The 20,403-nt window shown below is 44.2% G+C and overlaps 3 protein-coding genes across 14 annotated transcripts in view; 2 read left to right on the top strand and 1 right to left on the bottom strand.

Annotated features, from left to right (window-relative positions):
- Window positions 1-3,292, top strand: LOC120445596 (G2/mitotic-specific cyclin-B). Of its 4 annotated transcripts, none has more exons than XM_039626095.2 (5): window positions 1-297; window positions 874-1,019; window positions 1,083-1,288; window positions 1,361-2,259; window positions 2,327-3,292. In XM_039626095.2, exons 1-5 carry the CDS (start codon window positions 262-264, stop codon window positions 2,621-2,623), a joined length of 1,584 nt encoding a protein of 527 aa, XP_039482029.1. In that variant the 5' UTR covers window positions 1-261; the 3' UTR covers window positions 2,624-3,292. The 4 variants fall into 4 exon arrangements, with proteins under 4 accessions (XP_039482029.1, XP_039482028.1, XP_039482027.1 ...); XM_039626094.2 differs by having other exon boundaries at window positions 2-297; window positions 1,355-2,259; XM_039626093.2 differs by lacking the exon at window positions 1-297 and adding an exon at window positions 781-801.
- Window positions 3,293-4,698: 1,406 nt separating this feature from the next.
- LOC120445261 (ATP synthase subunit alpha, mitochondrial) lies at window positions 4,699-7,749 on the bottom strand. Its single transcript, XM_039625550.1, has 4 exons — window positions 7,587-7,749; window positions 6,376-6,956; window positions 5,482-6,283; window positions 4,699-5,393 (listed from the first exon to the last, which is right to left on the bottom strand). The coding sequence occupies exons 1-4, from the start codon at window positions 7,650-7,652 to the stop codon at window positions 5,184-5,186; spliced, it is 1,659 nt and encodes a 552-aa protein (XP_039481484.1). The 5' UTR covers window positions 7,653-7,749; the 3' UTR covers window positions 4,699-5,183.
- Window positions 7,750-8,660: 911 nt separating this feature from the next.
- Window positions 8,661-20,403, top strand: part of LOC120445333 (cyclic nucleotide-gated cation channel beta-3) — a 58,723-nt gene continuing 46,980 nt past the window's right edge. For 6 of the 9 annotated variants that reach the window (XM_039625665.2, XM_039625666.2, XM_039625667.2 and 3 more), the window contains exon 1: window positions 8,661-10,077. The gene's annotated coding sequence lies outside the window, so the exon portion shown is untranslated. The remainder of the gene's footprint in view (window positions 10,078-20,403) is intronic. The other 3 variants (XM_039625662.2, XM_039625663.2, XM_039625664.2) reach the window with 3 other exon arrangements.

Here is a 20,403-nt window from a genome sequence, read left to right as displayed (position 1 = left end):
TTCGATTTTCAAATTCAAACGGCAGCTTGGGCTCGCTTCGTGCACAATAACTTGATCAGGTTTTCGGAGAATTGACAATCCCGCACTCGACTTGAAAATTGTAAACTATTAGTAATCAAATATTCGGACAAGTTACACAGCTAAACAAACGTGCGGTCACAAAAACGCGATCTAAACTTAAGAAAAATAAACGAAAGCCAAGCGTCTGCCGATCTTCGTGTTAATTGTGTTTGTATAAATAGCAGAAAAGAAGCAATCAAAATGGTGGGCACAACACTGAAAATGCGTGGCGATGAGGTGAGTTGATCCCTAGAATATTAAGATTACCGCGGCATCCGCAAAAAGGTCATGGTAAAGTCACAAACCAGCGGGCTCTTTATCACAGAGACGCCATTGCAGCGTGGGCAAGTACAGTGGGGCAAAGAGGAAGCGGCGATAGTGCGAAGAGAGTGTGAAGGGAGGGGGTGAAAGAGTGCCGTTTGTCCTTGTTGTTGCTTTGCTCACATTTTGGCGCAATTTTCTAGCTGCAGTACTTGTACCGTTAATTAGCACTCTCCACTCCCTTTCTTCGCACCAAATCACAGCGGAGATAAATCGAGGATCAGTCTTGCGGTTCTTTTCCTAAAATGGCCGCCCTTGAAAAAGTGCATTTTATGATTATAAGTCATTGTTACACAAGAAACTGATCTTGCGTTGTACATACATACATACAAAGCTGAGCATTAAACAATTTAAATCAGTGCTCAATAATTAAATATGTTCAAGAAAGGAGTACAAAGTGCTGCATATATGCAATCAGCTGTAGGTAGTGAAGTGGTTGCACTATGTTTTAATCTTTATATACATACAACTAATAAAACAACATTTGGTTAGAACGCTTCGGAGAACTTCAAGCAAGTGCAATTGAAGAAATTGACGGTTCCTTCCATGGAGGCAACAACAAAACGCGCGGCCCTGGGCGATTTGCAGAATCGCGGCATAAGTCGACCCATCGCCGCTAAGGATGCGGCACAGAAAGAGTAAGTCTTTGACCCAACTCAAGTATTCCATTTGCAATAACATGTGGTTATTCCACCGCGAAGCTCCAAGGATCTCAAGCTCACAGACGCCCTGCGCAATGCCAGGGCTAAAGTGGACACCCACTGGAAGAAACAGCCACTGGGCAGCACCACCAATGGCAATGGCGCCGCTCCGCCCAAGGCCAACGAAGGGGGCGTGGCGGCGTTTTTGCGTTCGAACTCGGTGCGCAATCGCGTTCCGACCAAGACCACTGTAGAACCAGTTAAAGGTAATTTAAGCAGCTACCATTTCTAAATTTTAAATGAAATTTATCATACTTACCTAATTTCTAAAGTTACAGTCAAGTCCAGTTCCACTGAGAACGTCAACGATCCCACCTTGAAGCGCGAGGACAGCAGTTTGTCGAATAAATCGCTGGCCAAACTGCGTGCCGCTTTGGCCAAACCCGTAATGGGAGTTTCAGGTATTCGACGGGATGCAGTAGCTGTTGCCCGCAAAGAGGCAGAGACCAAGAAGGAACTGCCCGAAATCAAGAAGGAATCACAGGAGTTGAAGAAGGATGCGACCAGGATGCCTCTTATTAGGGGCAACAGTGCAGTCACTACAACCACATCCACCATGCCCACCACCATGTCCCTTTCCAGCAAGCGATTGGCTGGAATCGAGGATATCGATGCCAATGACAAGGAGAACCTGGTTCTGGTCTCCGAATATGTGAACGACATCTACGACTATTTGTACCAGGTGGAGCAGGAACAGCCCATTCACGTGGATCACTTGGCCGGGCAGAAGGAGGTGTCCCACAAGATGCGAGCCGTGCTGATCGATTGGATTAACGAGGTCCACCTGCAGTTCCATCTGGCTGCAGAGACCTTCCAGCTGGCGGTGGCGATCATTGATCGCTACGTGCAGGTGGTCAAGGACACCAAACGCACACACCTACAATTGGTGGGAGTCACAGCCCTCTTCATAGCCACCAAGTACGAGGAGCTGTTCCCGCCAGCCATCGGGGATTTTGTCTTCATCACGGATGACACCTACACTGCCCGGCAGATCCGACAAATGGAGCTGCAGATCTTCAAGGCCATCGACTGTAATCTTTCGCGTCCGCTGCCGATTCACTTCCTTCGACGCTACTCAAAAGCTGCTAGCGCTGAGGACGAGCACCATACGATGTCCAAGTACTTTATTGAGCTAGCTTCCGTGGACTACGAAATGGCCGCCTACAGGCCATCGGAGGTGAGTTTTATTACTTTATCCCCTTCTATTTAGTATACGAATTTCTAATATTTTTCGCCGTCTTTAGATTGCAGCTGCCTCACTGTTCCTGTCGCTGCACTTGCTCAATGGAAACTACCGGGCCGGCACGGGATTCAACGACCGTCACTGGACGCCTACTCTAACCTTCTACTCTAGGTACTCGGCCGCGCACTTGCGCCCCATTACCCGGCGGATCGCGAAACTGGCCCGTGATGCTCCCCAGGCCAAACTGAAGGCCATCTACAACAAGTACCAGGGCAGCAAGTTCCAGAAGATCGCGCTGCGAACGGAGCTGACCGGTGCGCTGATGGACTCCATTGTGGGCCAGAGCCAGAGGAAATAATCGTCTGGGACAAGGCGGACTGAAAGACCCTGAATTACCTAGTTTAGTTTAATTTGTTTTCATTTTTTAAATTTGTAGCGTATTTCATTTTCTGTTCGTTTCGTGTTCGTTACAAAATGCGTATAATTACCGTAGTCGCATTGCCAACTATCTTCACCTGCATCACCTCACCCATCCCATTCCCCAGACATCGTAATCTGCTGGAGTCCCTTGGACAGTTTTCGGCCACTGCCAAGAGCTGGCTCCGGCATCTTTGCCATCGGAGTACAAGTTGCTCGCGAGCCGGCGGCTGGGAGTGAGTTCCTCCGGAAAGACTAGGAACTGAACCCAAACTGGAGCCCGCCAGCTCCTCCCGCTGGGTCACCATCTCAGTGGGAGCGAGTGGCGGTGCGGTGGACACCGAGAGAGAGAGTGGGCAACGAGTTCATTTGCTGGCCGAACACATCGGCGTTGTCTCTCCAAGAACTATATTTTATAATTGTACCCCTACCTACTACTAATTGTATTTGTCTTTAGTTTTTAGTTTCTATCCAAAAACTTGTGCAAAATTACTCCCAGACCTAGACTATTTGTAATTTATATCATGCATTTCGCACATTAACTAACTGATGTTTCTGAAAATGTCGCTGAACTATACATAGAAAATAAAGTTTTGTGTAATTTTATAAACAAAAGGTGTTTACTTTGCACGCCGTGCCATGTGACTTGATTAGTTTGAAAATCTGCCCGACAGCTGATGAGTGTGAGAAATTTTCCGCACCCCTGATGCAAACCAGACAGGGCTGAGATGAACGCAGACCCTTTTCCAAGGACGGAGGTCCTTTTGTCCTGTTGTCCCAGCAATCCTGAATACACAAGATGTGTATTGTGATATATGTACCTCTGCATACCCTGCACCTATGTATGTACATACATACATACATGTACATATATAGACTCTCCTTCTGGGGAAGGTCACCTTCCTGATCGCAGGTCAGTTACTCCTCTTCCGCTTCTCGCTTTCCTTCTTTCCCGTTTCACGCTTCTCTCTCCTCTTTCGGTACCGCGTTCCATGGGCAACGGTAATTGCCGAGCACATTGCTCGCACATGGTTGTGTGTGTGAGTGGGTGTCTATCTCACTTTTCCCTCGCACAGTAGTCACTCGGTACAGAGAAGTGAAAATGCAAAACAAAAAAGTAATCAAAAAACCAATAAGCGTTCAATGTATCTGACAGTTTAGTTTTTTAGAAGCATATCAGCAGTTTATCAGAATCAAACTAATATTTCAAATATTTATCGTCAGACTTATCCATTGCGACTTCAGTGAGTAGGAGTTTTCACATTTGTTCGCCTTTCAGAGCGCCCACTGTACATGGCCTGCTGACTTTGCTGTGCGCCTGTTCGAAATTTAAGTTTGACGGTTTTATGACTCTCATTAATTCTTGTTTACGGTCAAACAAATGTAGTAAAAAGAAAGTCATTTTTCTCGGCCCCCCCGCTGCTCCTGCCTTTTGGCATATTTTATGTTGGCTGCCAGTGGCAATCGGTGTCATAAAAACTCCATGCCGTTTAAATCGGGCTTACGGTTTTTGGCTCTTGGGCCCCTTGTGTTGACTGTTCTCTTTTTGGGAACATCTTGCTATCGCTTCTGGCTGGCTGTTACCGAAATATGCACAGCATGAACCACTCTGAACCACCGAGCTCGAGTTCCATCCTGAAGCCTGCGCCTTGGAGCAGCCAGTCGTCTGACATTCAGGTATTTCGAGGGGTGGCTAATGCGCACGGGGGTCAGGAGGTTACGGTTACGCAAAAGGACATCTGCTCGCAGTCTGGCGGATCAGCTGAGCGAAAGGACCAGGATTAGTCAGGGAAATCCATTTCGGCAAAAGGATCTTAGGAAAGGATCTAAGTCTAAAACACAAAAGTTCCAAGCAAATATACATAGGTAGAAGCCAAATGTCTAAACAAAACAATTTATAAAGAAATCTCTGAGAGTAACGAGTAAGGAATCAAAATAGTAACGCAAAAGTAATGAAATATATAATTTCGATTTATCAATGTTTAATTCCCAGCAAAGAAGAATGAGCAGGAATCATTTAGAGTATAATTTAGTATCGTTTTAATTCATCATCGTTTCACAATCATCCTCAGACATTATTTCGACTATTCTCGATTACAATATTTCAAATATTGATTACACATTTAAGGTAGAAGAACAACGGGGGATTATCTATCGTTTAGGAGGTCGGAGGAACCGCACGGATATTTCGCTGAAACTCGAAACCGCATCCGTCCGGGAAACGCCGTCCATTCCGTCGCCAGGGCTTGCTCTCTCTCTCCCAAGATTTTGTGGCATGATGGCACCGGACAACGAATTGGATGTGATTCCGGCTGGATACGCAGGAAAACATGAATGTGCAAAGGAGTTTTCTCTTGTTTTTGTTTTATAATTTCTGTTTATCTTAAGTTTTAGGTTGTTATCTTTTCTTGTTGATGGCGCGCAGGGATGACAGCATTATTCGGGCCATCTTTGATGTTAATTGCACGCATCTGTTCTCCTATTCTTCGCACTGCTGATGCTTAACCCTGGAAGGTGGACATGAACTTGGCAACAATGTCCTTCAGCTTGGCATCGGACGCCTCCGAGATAGCACCGTCCTTGGCGATGGTGTCGAGCAGAGCCTGCTCGGAGGTCTTGATGTGCTGCAAGAACTCCTTCTCGAACTTGGTGATCTTGGCGGGATCCATCTTGTCCAGATGACCGCGCACACCGCAGTAGATGACGGCGACCTGAGAGATTTGATAAAACATTAGAGTTTGGGTTTAACACAGGAATCGCAATATCCGCTTTGTAGTGACAAAGCCCTGGCATACGCACCTGATCCTCAATGGCCATGGGCACGTACTGACCCTGCTTGAGCAGCTCAGTAAGGCGCACACCACGGTTCAGCAGCTGCTGGGTGGCGGCATCCAGATCGGAACCGAACTGGGCGAAGGCGGCGACCTCACGGTACTGGGCCAACTCCAGCTTCATGGAACCGGCCACCTGCTTCATGGCCTTGGTTTGGGCAGCGGAACCCACACGGGACACGGACAGACCGACGTTGATGGCAGGGCGGATACCCTTGTAGAACAACTCAGTCTCCAAGAAGATCTGTCCATCGGTAATCGAGATGACGTTGGTTGGAATGTAGGCGGACACATCTCCAGCCTGGGTCTCGATCACGGGCAGGGCAGTCAGGGAGCCACCACCCATGGCAGGGGACATCTTGGCGGCACGCTCAAGCAGACGCGAATGCAGGTAGAACACATCACCGGGGTAGGCCTCACGACCTGGGGGACGACGCAGCAGCAGGGACATCTGACGGTAGGCCACAGCCTGCTTGGACAAATCATCGTAGATGATCAGGGCGTGCTTGCCCTTGTCGCGGAAGTACTCTCCCATGGCGCATCCGGAGTAGGGGGCCAAGTACTGCAGAGGAGCAGCATCGGAGGCGGTGGCCGACACGATCACGGAGTAGCCCATGGCGCCGGAGTCGGTCAGACGCTTCACGATCTGGGCGACGGTGGAACGCTTCTGGCCAATGGCGACGTAGATGCAGTACAGCTTCTTCGACTCATCCTGGGCCTCGTTGAAGCGCTTCTGGTTGATGATGGTGTCAATGGCCAGAGCGGTCTTACTGCGGATTTAATACAAAATTAGTGCGTTAGATTGGGCTTAAAAGGTATCGAGAAATGGTGTATTATTGTTTGGGAATCTATGGAATCTTACCCAGTCTGACGATCGCCAATGATCAGCTCACGCTGACCACGACCGATGGGCACCAGGGAGTCGACGGCCTTGATACCGGTCTGCATGGGCTCGCGCACAGACACACGGGGGATGATGCCGGGGGCCTTGATGCCCACACGGAAACGGTCCTTGGTGTTGATAGCGCCCTTGCCGTCGATGGCATTTCCCAGGGCATCGACGACGCGACCCAGCAGCTCATCACCGACGGGCACATCAACGATGGCACCGGTACGCTTGACGATATCGCCCTGCTTGATCAGCTTGTCGTTACCGAAGACCACAACACCGACGTTGTCAGGCTCCAAGTTGAGGGCCATGCCCTTCAGGCCGGAGGAGAATTCCACCATCTCATCGGCCTGGATGTTGTTCAGACCGTAGACACGGGCAATACCGTCACCGATGCTCAGCACACGGCCGGTCTCCTCCAGATCAGCCTTGGGGGCGACGCCCAGGATGCGCTCCTCCAGGATGTTGGAGATCTCGGCGCTGCGTTGCGTGCTGGCCACATGGAACTTGCGGGCAGCAAGACTGGCGGCGGGATAGGCGGCTTTGCAGGCGACCTGCAAGAGAGTAGGTTATCGATATAATTATGCGAGATTATGTAAGGTGTAGGTCCATGTCGTTGGATAACCGACGGGTACGACCGTTTTAATATTCCTCTCCAGTGCTCGCTAGCTCGTTTATAAAACAAAAAAACAACAGCTTAGAGGGTATCTGGATGTCGGCACTTCCCCACTTTGTATTCTTTTCCGTTCACCACTTCACCACTTGCTTGACATCCGCACCTAACCTCAAACTTTTTGGGGACCGCATCTCCACCACCTCGCAATTATGTAATGTGAGCACAAAAACAAAGACATTAAAGCGTTTTTCGCACACGTTTCCTGGCAAAATAACCAAAAAACTCTGTCCTGGCCATTCTCGGTTTGCACCGATTATGTAACCCACAATTTCAGCGGCCGCCTTGCAATTTGCCGCATTGCGTAACACTAAATTCTTGTTGGAAATGGGTGAAAATCTCACTCGAATACTCCCTATGCATCCAAAAAGTTTTTATCCAATCTTTGACCGATGTTTAAAGCAGTCGATGCACTAATTTTCTGCAAAGTACCCCATCGATTCGGTTATATATGTCACTTTTTCGCAAACTCTTTGTCGGGCGATTTAATTGCTGGAATTCGGTGTAGTACCTGGTTGGCAGCCTTGGGCAGGTTACGGGCGACCGAAGACGCCAGGCGGGCGGAAATCATCGACATTTTGAATGTTTTTTAACTGTTCGCCGCAGAAGTAATTGTACAATTCCTAAGCCAACTCCTCTCCACACTCGTAGTACTTTTCACAAGATGGTCGCTGGCTAGACGTTCGGTGAGGCAGTGCTGGAAAGCGGCCAAAGTGCTGGCGATTGCGTGGAACGGGCACACTAGTGCACAGGCATGGTCACCCCACATATAATACAATTTACCAAAGTTCAATAATACTCAAACATAAATTAAAGCGTAGAATGATTTTAATCATAATTTATCATTTCTATAATTTTTTTGAAAATTCCCATAAAATATATTATCAAGTTTTTATGTAATACGGGCACCTTTAGCGGTGACAGTAGTACAACCGATGGTTGATGAAGTGCCGAAAACAACTACAAATATTTTTAAAATTCTTATTTTCATTTGCTACATTCACGCCAATTTGATAGTATTAACAGTATTAAATCAGATGCGAGTTTACCTGTTCATTTAAGTTGCATTAACTTGACCATATTTATTTGTAATCGCCAATATAAGTATGCTACAAGATTGTGAACTTATTTATAGCGGGGCCTAAAAGAATGCTATGGTATATGTCATTAATAGGTGGGCAAAGGACTTGCTTATTTACCTCTACGGATTTACACAATTTTGGCGTAATTGTTTAGCGGAACGCGTTCGAAATATGGCACCTCTGGATGGCCGAGTTATTAAAACGGTCTGTTCATTTTGGAGACTTTCAAGCGTTTCATTGTTGCGCCGCCTGGCTCTCTCGCTCGCTCTCACTGGCAGGACGATTTTCCTGCTGTGGAAGATGGGGCGTCGGGGGGCTGGAAAGCGCCCGCACGAGAGCTTGAACGCACAGAGCGAGACAAAGAGCGGAGACCTAGAGAGCGGCGAGAAAGTCTACACGCCGCCGACGAGGAAAAGAGGAATCAGAGGAAGCTGTGCGCGCGAGCAAACGAAAGCAAAAAGGACCTTTTTCCTTTTATTTTTAGTATTAAAGCGTGAAAGCATCCAGCCGCTCGCTCACGCAGCTTCACTTCGTCGCTTCAGTCTGAGCTTGTGCGGTCCTGTGAACACAACGCGGCGGTTTAACGGTACAACGGAACGGTATAACGGTACTTCGGGTGAAAGCTGGGCGCTAGGTGCCAAATGTAGGGGAAAATTGCATGTGCCATTAATGTGAGGATATTTGTGTGAGGATAAAACCACTGGATTTTCACCACCTCTCCCCCGAAAGTCCAGTAAGCAGCCTTCTGCGGGGCCAGAAAAGTCTTTAAGTTTCTGGCCACGTGTTATCCGGTGTTCCGTTTCATTTTTTCTTAATTTTTGAGATCAACGTTTGTTATGCAAATTATCGCAACAACAAAGAAGTGGACATCCAGCGTCCAATCTCCAAAAAACACATAAAAAAGAGGAACGAAAACTCTGAAACTGGAAGAGATACTCAGTTTTCTTTTTTTATATTTGGATGCTGCTCCTGCTGCTGCACACAGACAATGACAGAAATTTGTCATCACACACACACATATACAAGAACCGCACGCACGGAGAGCGTAGAACAAAGGCAACGGGAAAAAGATAAATAAGCTTAGGAGCAGGGAGTGCGAGCGGGAGAGGAAGTGTGGAAGCAAGGGGGCTAGTGCGTCCTCCGCCCCACTCACTCACGCACTTGACTGAACATTAAACTCTATAGTTTTTTGTGGATCCAAAGATGGAGATTTTGGACCGTTATCCTCGCCGGCAGCCGCATATCGTCGGCATCTACGTGCTCCAGCTACACACACAGCTGTAAAATCCGCATTCGCATTCGCAGTCGCATCCGCCATTCGCCATCCGCCATCCGCAATTTTTGACAGCTGTCAGCGTGAAAGAACGCGTGTGTGCGTGTGTGCTGGCACAGTTATTTCCACTTGGCGGCAAGGTCAGCGCGACATGCAAATTGAAAAGCGCCGCTCGGGCAAAAACAAAGGCCATAGAATGCCCACCACCACCAACAACAACGACATCAGCTACGGGAGGAAAAACGACAACAACAACAAAAATAGCAACAACAGCAAGAACAACATCATCTAACGAAAATGTTTGAGAAATATGTCGCCACATATGTGCGCGCGTGTGAGCAAGTGAAATTAAAATTCCCGCATGCCTAATGAATTCGCCCGCTCGTTCGCCATCCCTCTCCCACGACAACCGTTATGCGTGTGTGTGCCAGTGTGTGTGCGTGTGTGTCACTGACTTCGGAATGACAACAAAAGCTACAACCACATTAGCAGCTACAACTAAAACAATGGCTTGCTAAGCTGTCTGAGTGAGTGAAAAAAAGTATAGAAGAAGAAGAGCAAGAGAACGACCAAGAGAGAAAGAGAGCGAGAGAGAAAGATAGGTGAAGAAAGGACGAAAGCAAAAGTGAAACTTGCAGCAAAGAAAGGTGAGTTAAGAGTAAGCAAGGCCCAAAAAGTGTGCTACAAATTGCAATTTCCGCTGGTTAATTGCAGTATCAATATCTATTGTCTGTTTTACATAACTTATCGAAAGCTAACTACAACATCAAAGAAGTGTACATATTTGGTTATATATTTACTAAATGTTTGTCCATAGTATCTACTGTAGTTTAAAATAACTTCTCTCGATGTTAGACTAAAAGAATATAAATTTGTTTGTACTTGTGATATTAAATTGAGGATTCGGGCAATTATATAACTTTGCGAAATAAACTGATTCACATAATTGCGGCTCGCCTCCTTCACCTTTTATCTGCCATCAACTGTTTTGCCATTCATCAAAAGCAAAAGTTGCTAGTACAAATCCAAAACCAACACATACTCACATTTATGTAAATTTTCCTAAATCAAATTGCAATTGCGGCTGAAGCACAAACACACTTGCAAAAGTTTAATAATATGAATAAATGGAAAATGGTATTGCATATTTGAGGCTTGATTTAGTTTGTACACTATCTGCATTGTGGAAAATTAATGCTGTTTGAGCTATCTTGTTGACAAACTTAAAAATGTTTAGGTCGTAGATAAGAGCTATTCTCACAAAGAGACGATTTTGTTGTTATAACTATAGAAATCACTGGTTCTCGAATATCACAAATAAGTGATAGATATTAGAAGTCACCCCCAATTATTATTAGTGATATCTAATGTCCCTTCTGTTTGATTTACCTTTGAATCGCTGAGTCCAATTTGTTTCCAAATTGATGACCAATTTGTTTGATATTTCTCGCTTGCTTACGTCTTAGACTTGGTTGAATCTATGTTATGGTCTTATGGTTTTAAAACTCAGTGAAACAATATATAGAAATAAAGTCATTACCATCTGGGGCTGAGGGTCGAGAGGGTCTCCCCCAAAAAGGAAAACCAATTAAAATTATTTGTGGCGTCAAAGGCAAATGGCACAGAATGCGGCGAGGCGAGGCGGAATGGAAACGAAACGAAACGAAACGAAAGAAAAAGGACAGAGCATAACAGCACAAAAATAAAACAAAATGAAATGAAATGAAATGGAGAGATGTGAATGGGCCCTCAGCTTCCTCGTAAATAATGCGGGCATTAGAAGTCTCTGGTAGGCCCCCACCCACCCACTATTCGAGTCCCGAAAAACCCATCCAGCAACCAGTTTCAGTTTTTGAGCCAACTCCTTGTTGGTCCATTGCAGCGGGGCATAAAAATGTTAATTTATGTTCGCTGCGCCTCAGTTTGCATACTTTTTTAATGCCACTGGTGCTCTTTTTCGTTTTGGGTAACATTTTCGTTGAACACATAAAAAAGATTTCTGTGCTCATCGCGTTTTTTTTTTTTCCCCCCTAATTTTTTGTTTGCTGTTTTCGGCAGATAAACTGTTTTTGTGCTGTTGCCAGTGGTGCTTTGAATAAAACGTGACCGTGCCCCGAAAAATGCGAAACAGTTGCCAGTCGGCCAGAGGTTTTCACATTTCGGCCGATTCATATCGAGAGTTGCAGAGCCGTATGGAGATGAATTTCAACTGCAGCACAATTAACATGCCGGCATTAATGTGGAAGGAAAAAAGAGAAAAGGATTCCGCCGATTTGATACGATTCTCGGGGGCAAGATTGCAAGGCATGCGTGCGTGAACATTTAATTAAAGCGACTTATTAAGTATGTAAATTTCCGCAAATGATTAATTTGCATATTTATGAGACTAAAATGAGCAGGATAGGGTTTGTGTCTGACAACTAAAACAAAGCCCACAGAACAGGACAGCACTGAACAGAACAGAACAGAAGACGTCGGCAACTGTCAATAATAATCAGGCAGGATCCTGAAGGGAAGCGAAATGATGGGGGTTCTGGGATGGAATGACGGCTGTAATAACAATTTCAAATTGAAATTATGAATTTAACATGACAGCCAACGATGCGCGCAAGTTTTATGGCTTTTAACTGCAGCTTAAGGAGTTTACTTACGCTGGCTAATTATGCGTAAGACGAAACGCGACAAACGTCAAGAAAAGCTTCATTTCAGGGGGGCATTCTCGTTGAAAATTGCTTCGTAACGCTGCCGAGAATCAGGCAATTAATTCCACACCTCTAGCTTTATGGAAAATTATAAAATCAATAATTTGACTGGGTTACAAAAAGTGGAAACAATTAATTATGGTACTTTCGAACACCTGAACTAAAGTGCTTTCGAATTGATTTTAGTCAACTTTTTCCACAGGTATCAATCATCTGTGGGGACAGTTTTAGTTTTTCACCCCGTGTACTTCGCTCTTTTGTCCCCAACCTTTTCGCTGACCACTAATTAATCATAGAGCAATGGCAACGCACTTGTGCTACACACCGCGTCGTATTCCAATTAAGTGCATTTCTTCGTTTTCACCTGGGTCTTTGCACGTGTACACTGAGAAAAGGGCTTAGTGCTACGCGGACAACTTTGGTAAGCTGATCGATAATCCATTTTGTGATTGATATCGAAATGTTGTAAAGAAATGCAAATTTTTGAAATTACACAACTATCTGTGGACGAAACGAATTGGTCCAAATGGGACAATTTCGCTATCGATATCGGCCGCTTTTTTGTTCAGTGTCTGAGTGTACTGCGACGTGCTCCAATTAGCGTGGATGGCACGTTGGAGCCTTCTCAGCATCTCCATCTCTCCCATCAGCCACTGAAAAGCAGGTTCTCAACGCCCTGGCCCTTTCACCCAATTTGCCCACGTCTGTGCCAAAAATTGCGGACCCATGAAATACACACACAAACGTACACACACACACACACACACCTGAAAGCGCGGCCGCTTTTCGTGTCAATCAATGGTTATAAGGAAAACAGCAACAACTGGCTCTTTTTAATGCTTCTGTTGGCCTTTAATTCTTATTGGACGTCACACTCGACAGCATTTCACATTTTCCTAAAGCAGTTTTTCGCCATTTTCGCACTTTAAGCCTCTTACGCAACTCTTCACTCTGTCTGTCTGCCTGTATATGTGTGTGTGTGTGTGAGTGTGGGTGTTGGTGTGGGGCTGCCTAATTAAAATTCCCCCAACCTCATTTTCCGGTTCCTCTCCATCGGCCCCGTCATCATTCTGCGATTCTGTGAAAGTCAACAATTTTTAATTTGCCAAACAAACTGTATATAATTAATTAAAGTTTAACGTGGGCGTGACAAATGAAAAAGTAGCCTTATAAGTGCCCAAGTGCCTCGCAACCTCGCAACCTCGCAACCTTGCCACCATGCCACCATGCCGCATCCGCCCACCATCTTTCAACAATGCTCCCGTTCTGTTGTAACCCGCTTCTGCATTCTCATTTGGTTTTAATATGCAAAGTCAACAACATTCTGTGTCAGCCAAAGGGCAAAATCAACACAACGGCGCTCTACACAAGGAGTGCCATACAAGGCAGTTGGGGCTGAGACTGGGGCTGGACGAACCAGAATCAGTTGACTGCCCAGTGGCCGCATTAGCAAAAGGAGATGAAACGAGGCTCCGGAGGACGGATGTCAACTGGCCAACTGACCACTCTAATGGACCATCGTCGGTGTGTGCACTCAGCGAAACAATTCCACATGGAATACACTTCTATTTATATACATATTCATATGTACCATGTACCTACATGGTCTGCATCATGGTAATCTGTTTCATTAAAAATCTATGTGTTTTTCATATATTTTCATATGATTTATATGGTGGCAGTATGTGAAGGTGGAAATTAAATAGAAATAGTTCTCTGTGTGATATGTGTAGATCGAATATAAACATGCGTGAAGAAATGTGGAAGATGCAATTGGCTAATAATAGATGCCAGCAGTAACATTCAAGTTGCGTTGACAAGTGAATTTTCGCACAATACGTATAGGTGAAAATAGGCATGGGCAGAGTCCTCCAGCATTCTAAACAATCTTGGTTTTCGCTTCTATATAATCTAACATCGGTTTCAGTTGTAATTATCATTCTTTTTGTAGCTTGCATTTCCATGGCTGTTCCAACTGAACTAAAGTAATTCAAAATGCTGTTTAAGTTGCAGGAATCGGGCTTAAAGGTTAAACCGAACTAAATTGAATATTATGAGCTTTTGAGTTATTGTGTTTTTCACTTAACTAGAAATTGATGTTTATTCTGTTAGTTTAACCTTTAGTTGTCCGCTAGTTGAGCCCAATATTAATGCATCAGAACCAAGCCACTTCGGAGATCCTTGAGGTAGCAGCGTGCATTTCGTTAACGCCTTTTCCCGCTCAATTGCTCTGAATTGAAAATTGAATTTACCGCAATATTTGCTTAATCTCGCATCCAAACTCACTTACGAAAATGGCAAATTCGATTGCCTATGAGTGTGACAGTGTGGTGGCTGTTGGGTATGTTGGGTGGCCATAACCTACGCGTATGCGTTTGGTTTTCTGTTCGTGCCATTGACAGTTTGTCGTCAATCAGTTGTCGTTGTCGTTGTCCTGGTTGTTGTTGCTGTTGAGTCCCCAGCGATGCACCCACAAATATGAGTGTGTGAGAGTGTATGAGTGTGTAATCGCATTCATTGTATCTGTAACTGTGTCTGTGCCTGTATATGTATCTGTATCTGTATCTTCGACTGCATTATGACAAAGACAATATGTAAATATGCGTTTAATTGGTTTGTAATTATTATTGCTGCGGCTGTTGTTCTCCCGCTGTTGATTTCGAGTGGTTGTAGGTGTGGCAACGGCCTCGATGTTTGTTTTATAATTTGTGCATTAATTGCACTTAGCTAAATGCGGTCAGACTCGCCACAAAATTGAAATATACAAGTGTTAAACAAAAACACATGAGTACTAGAGTAAAAATGTCTAAAAATATACATTTTATATTATATATTTTAATGTACATATGAGATGAGATAGCCAAGATTCTGGCGAATTGCCATCAACGGAATGGTCAATAAATAATTATGGTTTCCGAAGCTCACTCGATGATATATATTCAATAGCCATAAACGCGTCATATTCTTGCTGTAAAAAAGTAATCGCCTGAAGTGGATAATTAATGTTTAAATTAATATATAATATTAAGCAAGCCACCTCTCCGAGTTTATCGATAATTTCAGCGATAATTAATGGTACAACCATGTTCCACTGCCAATCGTGGGGTGCATTCTTCTTCGAAAGCTCGTTTCGCAGTTTCGGTCATTAATTTCTCCCCACGCTCTCACACATAAATTTGCAATTAAATGGCACACTGTGGCTCAGAAAGCGATGGGAAAAAATCGTTGCCTACTTCTGCGGGCACTTATCAGCTTGGGTTTTTGGCTCAGATCTCGATTCGTTGTGCGACATTTGCCGTTTGCCATTTAAATTTGTTTTGCGGTCGACGTGAGGCTCGTAAAAAGCAAGAACGCATAAAATGCAAAAAGGCAAAAGCTGCGTAAAATTGAGCTCCATACGGAGGGGAAAACAAATCAAAACCACGTGCAGTTGAAAGTTTGAAACTCGGAAAACATACAGATGTGGGGCCAGATAGAGAGCGGAAAATTGTGTGACGCACCACAACTTGGGACTCTTTCGTTGGCCTCGATGCAATCACAATAAAAACCGCACGCATACGCACAATTTTCATTATAATAAAACTGCGCATAAATATCTAAATGAGCAATAAAAGTGTTTTATGTGCAATGCGACGGCGACGATGCTACGACATCGACATCTCGACACCGCCGATGATGTGGGAGAAAGGCATAAAAGCAGCAGCTGCTGGATTCAAAGTAAAAGGATATGGAAGATAGCAAAGGACCCTAGCATACACACACACACACATACAAACACTCGCTCTCACACACACGACTGTGATTGGTAGACGGTTCCCAGATATCGAAAAACGAGAACACAAAACTTGACCTTACTCCAACTTTGCCTCTGACACTTTTCACTCGATATGCGCTCCGTAATTTACTACAAATATTTGAATATGCTTTAGGGTGGCTCTGAGTTCAAAACGAAATGCATGAATAGATTTTTTTTAACCACTCTCTTGACTTTGAAAGGTAATTAAGATAGTTTATTTTCTAAAATAATCTTGGAAAATGCTGTGTTTATTTTTTATGTTTGTCGCCTGCTGGTCCACCCTTACTCACTTATTTTCATGAAAATACCGAAAAAACCCACAAGTGCCGTAAAGTTTTTAAAAGCAATGACAGTCAGAGCAAACTGACAGAGTCAGCTTGCGTATCGATGAATATACTGGGGCATTACATGTGTCTGAATTATTTAAGAGCAAATGCGTGCCCGTCGTGTGTGCGGCACTATAATAAAAACAAAATATTAAAATGACAGAAAATGTTTTCTTTGAGCTGATAGAAATATTTATTTTTTGAGCTCTCATGCTTTCATACTCTTATACATGCCGAATACGATAAAATGCCACTCGAATTATTAAAAGGCAAATTGACAGACCGACGATAAAATGGATGCCAACGGGAGTCATTCTAAATGATATATAAAAAAGTCATGTGTGAATTATTTTGGGTACACTTTTAAAGAACCTTAAATATTTGCCCAGTTGCCTAAGGTGCAATGACAAACATAACGCTTCTCCGTTTGCACTCCTTAAATGCTATTACTTAACGCATTCCTTTGTGAATACTTACGCCGGATGCTTCATCAGTTAAAATTTTTGCCAACGCTTAATTATCCAGCATGTGAAGTAAATTGCCGGGCGGTTGATTAATGCATTTCATGGACAGGTGCCTTGCAGCAGCCTCAGATGAAACAGATTACTTAATAAGTGCACGGCCGACCGGGCGTATACGCAATGTTAATGAAATTTCACCCGAGTGCGTGTGTGTGTGTATGTGTGCGTTCGGGAAAAATGTTAATTTGCATTGCAATAAGAAACTTGTAAGCTCGCAAGCAAACTGCACAACAATGCCAACAAATTGAGATGCCAGGGGGGTGGAAGGGCAGTGGAAGGAGCGAAGGATGTGTTCTATAAAAAAAATTTGCTCTTTGTGCGAAGCGAACTATGCGAGGGAAGGCCGGTGGACACACTGCTGCGAGGCGCGCTAAAAAACTGAGAAGAAAATGCTGGCCTGTGGCAGTCGTCATAGGCAGTGCGACCTGTCAGTTGCACGCGGCTTGTTGTCGCAGTTGTTGTTGCCCGGCGGGCATGTAAAAATATGGCACACGTTGCGTATACGTCACATACACGTACGTAGCGGAGCGAGCAAGCATATATACACACCGCGAAAAGTTGGATGCATTAATTACTATTTTTTAATTGCATATTTTTAACATCCATGTATTGCTGTGCACATTTGCATTTCGGTAAAACTTTTTATTATAATTATTTTATATAGAATTCTCTAATTGAAATATATAATTGTTTTTTTTTTTGGTCAGAATAGAAATTCTGTCAGTGCAAGCATAGCAGAGATGTGAAAAATGTTGGCAGCTTCGAGGAAAATTGAGAAACTGACGGGGGAACGAGCCTAGAGAATGAAAATGGAAAACAGGAGCAGCAGCAGCAGCAGCAGAAGAGGAAATGTCGTGAGTGAATGAGTCTGTTTTGGGGGAGTGTGTTTGTGTGTGTGTGTGCTGGCATGTGTATCTGTGCGTGTGTGTGAGTGTGAGTGCGTGTATGCTTAAGTGTGCATGTGTTTGCGTGTTTGCGGAGAGGCAAGGGGGCAAGGTGGGGGCGTCGTAGGTGGGCCAACGACATGAGCCGTGACGTTAGGCTCATTTATTTATTATTTCCTCAGATTGAAGCACTATCAATAACCAAGTGCAAACAAGGCGAGAAGAAAGAACCACACACAGGCACTCACACACAGGCACGCACACCGATTTTTGTGGGGAGCATATGGCTGGGGAGCGTATTTTGGGGGTTTGGTTTTATCAACTTTACAGCCTCGATGTATGGGCTTGTTTATAGATCCATTCCCAAAAAATCTGAGAGCATCTGGATGCGCATAAATATGGATACTCGCTTTACAACTTGATTGAGTTCCGTTTGCTTAAGGTTCAATACGTCGGGTTTCCTTTTAAAGTTGCCTCATGGCTTTTATTAATTGGATTAGGTTCATGGCAACGTCTAAAAAAGGTTAAGTTCGTCCAATACACTGTTTTATCTTTGTTTCACCATAACAAATGTATCATTCTGAACTGCTGTCATACAATACAAGCGAAAATAAATTGAGAGTAACGCTCATTTACATTTCGGAATTGCCATCTACGCATTTCCCCTTTTAAGCTAGGTAATTTTCAGCGGAAGCCGATTTTTGTTATCCCAGTGAATAGTAAACTGTTTGCATAAATCAAAACTCTTTACTTTTTCCCGCCCAGCCATCGTACAGCGTTCATACAGCGTTTCCCATGTGTGCCGTTCATTTCGTTGTGCATTCACTTTTTGTCATATTTTTTTTTGGATGGCCAGAATCATGATTTAGTGCCGCCACTAGCTGCTGTTCGGGATGGTCTGAGCTTAATGATGTCAATCGGCGCGTGCCCTGGCTTTAAACTAGGGCCGCATACTTGCCAAGTTTATCTGGGCTGAAAAAGCTGGGGGCTGGGGGCTGGGGGCACACACTCATCATAAATGTGAATGAGCTGCGAGCATGGGGGAGGACTGTGGAGCAAAAGGTAACATGGAAAAGCAATCGCATGGCCAGGGACGCATGTTCCGTGACCCATCTCCAAAAAAGGTTCACAAGTGCGCTGATATGCAGGGAGATGCTTGCCAAAAAATTACACGGACCATTGGTCAGCAGCAGCAACAACACACAAATGGGCCACCAGCATCATGGCCCGCAGCAACCCTTAAACAACCTGTTCCCCGCATGCCACAGCCCCGCCCACTCTACCGCCCACGCACACTCGTATATTCAGAGAGACAGAAAACAAAAAAAAGAAAAAAACACCTTTGATGTATGTAATTTTGTTACCATTTTTTATGCCTCTCATTCCAATGTGTTGTTTCGTACTCTTTTTGGCCATAATGTTGAGCGGTTATGTGTGTGCGTCAATACAACTGGGGTCAGAGTAATAGCGAAAAACGACATGGGTTCTTCAAAATAGATTTGCTTATCTTTAGTTCTTACGGAATTTGCACACTTTGTGCTACACTTACAATAGTGTCAATGTGGCTTTTAGTTTGGTAACTACGTTTAAGTTTAAAAGCTACTATACAATTCATTGCTCCTTTCAATGTCTAGCATTTGGTAAACCTCATAAAATTATAAGCATTTTGAAGTGGCGTAAGATGTTCATTTTGTAAAACGATTTACACTACCACTGATATTTTGACCCCGGCTGTCTGTGTGCCTGTGTGTGTGTGAGCCCCTTTGCCAGTGTGTGTGTGACACAGAAAGCCAGTTGTGCGAGGTGCGAAGCTGTGACGTAAGCAGAGAGCCAAAGCAGCGGAGCACCGGCCATCAAATTGGGTTAGCCCAAAAAAAAAAAAAGACGAACGAGGAAAGGGGAGCATTTTTTCAGTGGCTTCTGTCGCCACAAGGGAAATGAGATTTGCGCCTCAGAGTCGCGTGTCAGTTTCAAAAGCGGAGGAAAAATAAGGTTTGCAGGCAGCGACGTTAGCTGGGGAACTGGATATCAGACTTTGATACATTTAAAACACGAAAAGTCTTAGTGATTGATTTCTAAGTCGGATGGCTTTTGAAATTCATATAGGCCATAAGCACTTTAAACGACTTTTGCCATTTCAGCCAACTAATTGGCCATCAAGAGAAAAGAAAGTTGAGAACTTTGTCGCTTAGAGCAAACTTTAGACTAAGATGAAGTTGTTTATTGACTTTGCGCCACAGAAAGGCGAGGAATGTACTCCAGACTAATTGAATTACTGCAAAAATAGTCATCCACTTAAGTGTGTCGTGCAGTCATTGAATAATTATCTGGCAGTAGGCAATCCTCAGCATAAGACGGCCTTTGACCTTCACTCCCAAGGAGCAGCATCTTAATTAGATCGAACACAATTGCTCCGAGCGCACAGTTCGCTTAATAAGTATTCGTTCGGCGACAGCAGCAACGCCGGCGATTGGCACAATTCCCGCAAGCTGACAAACTCATCAAAAATTTCACAGCCACTTGGGAAGGCAGAAAAGCGCAAAATTTTTATTGTGTTTTCATTAGAGGCGCGCAAATGGTCACAAGGATGCACTTAAAACAATGATCGAGAGTGATGCCCTTGGTATACATAAAAAAAGTCAAAGTATTTAAGATGTAACAATTTATATTTTAGTCTTACAAAACAAATACATACGATTATATAAAATTAAACTCATCTATTTCAATTTTAATAACTTTTACAA

The sequence above is a fragment of the Drosophila santomea genome, chromosome 2R, assembly GCF_016746245.2.
Source record: "Drosophila santomea strain STO CAGO 1482 chromosome 2R, Prin_Dsan_1.1, whole genome shotgun sequence".
NCBI classification, from domain to species: Eukaryota; Metazoa; Arthropoda; class Insecta; order Diptera; family Drosophilidae; genus Drosophila; species Drosophila santomea.
The sequence above is the reverse complement of the archived record's forward strand: the minus strand, read 5'-3'. Positions and strand labels throughout refer to the sequence as shown.

What these genes read in the sequence shown, in the direction of transcription:
- LOC120445596 (XM_039626094.2), top strand. Translation starts at nt 262, where the DNA reads ATGGTGGGCACAACACTGAAAATGCGTGGCGATGAG. An exon ending in CACTGTAGAACCAGTTAAAG is followed by an intron (nt 1,289 to 1,354) that starts GTAATTTAAGCA and finishes TAATTTCTAAAG; the next exon opens with TTACAGTCAAGTCCAGTTCC. An exon ending in CCGCCTACAGGCCATCGGAG is followed by an intron (nt 2,260 to 2,326) that starts GTGAGTTTTATT and finishes CGCCGTCTTTAG; the next exon opens with ATTGCAGCTGCCTCACTGTT.
- LOC120445261 (XM_039625550.1), bottom strand. Translation starts at nt 7,652, where the DNA reads ATGTCGATGATTTCCGCCCGCCTGGCGTCTTCGGTCGCCCGTAACCTG. An exon ending in TGCCCAAGGCTGCCAACCAG is followed by an intron (nt 6,957 to 7,586) that starts GTACTACACCGA and finishes ACTCTCTTGCAG; the next exon opens with GTCGCCTGCAAAGCCGCCTA. An exon ending in ATTGGCGATCGTCAGACTGG is followed by an intron (nt 6,284 to 6,375) that starts GTAAGATTCCAT and finishes TTAAATCCGCAG; the next exon opens with TAAGACCGCTCTGGCCATTG.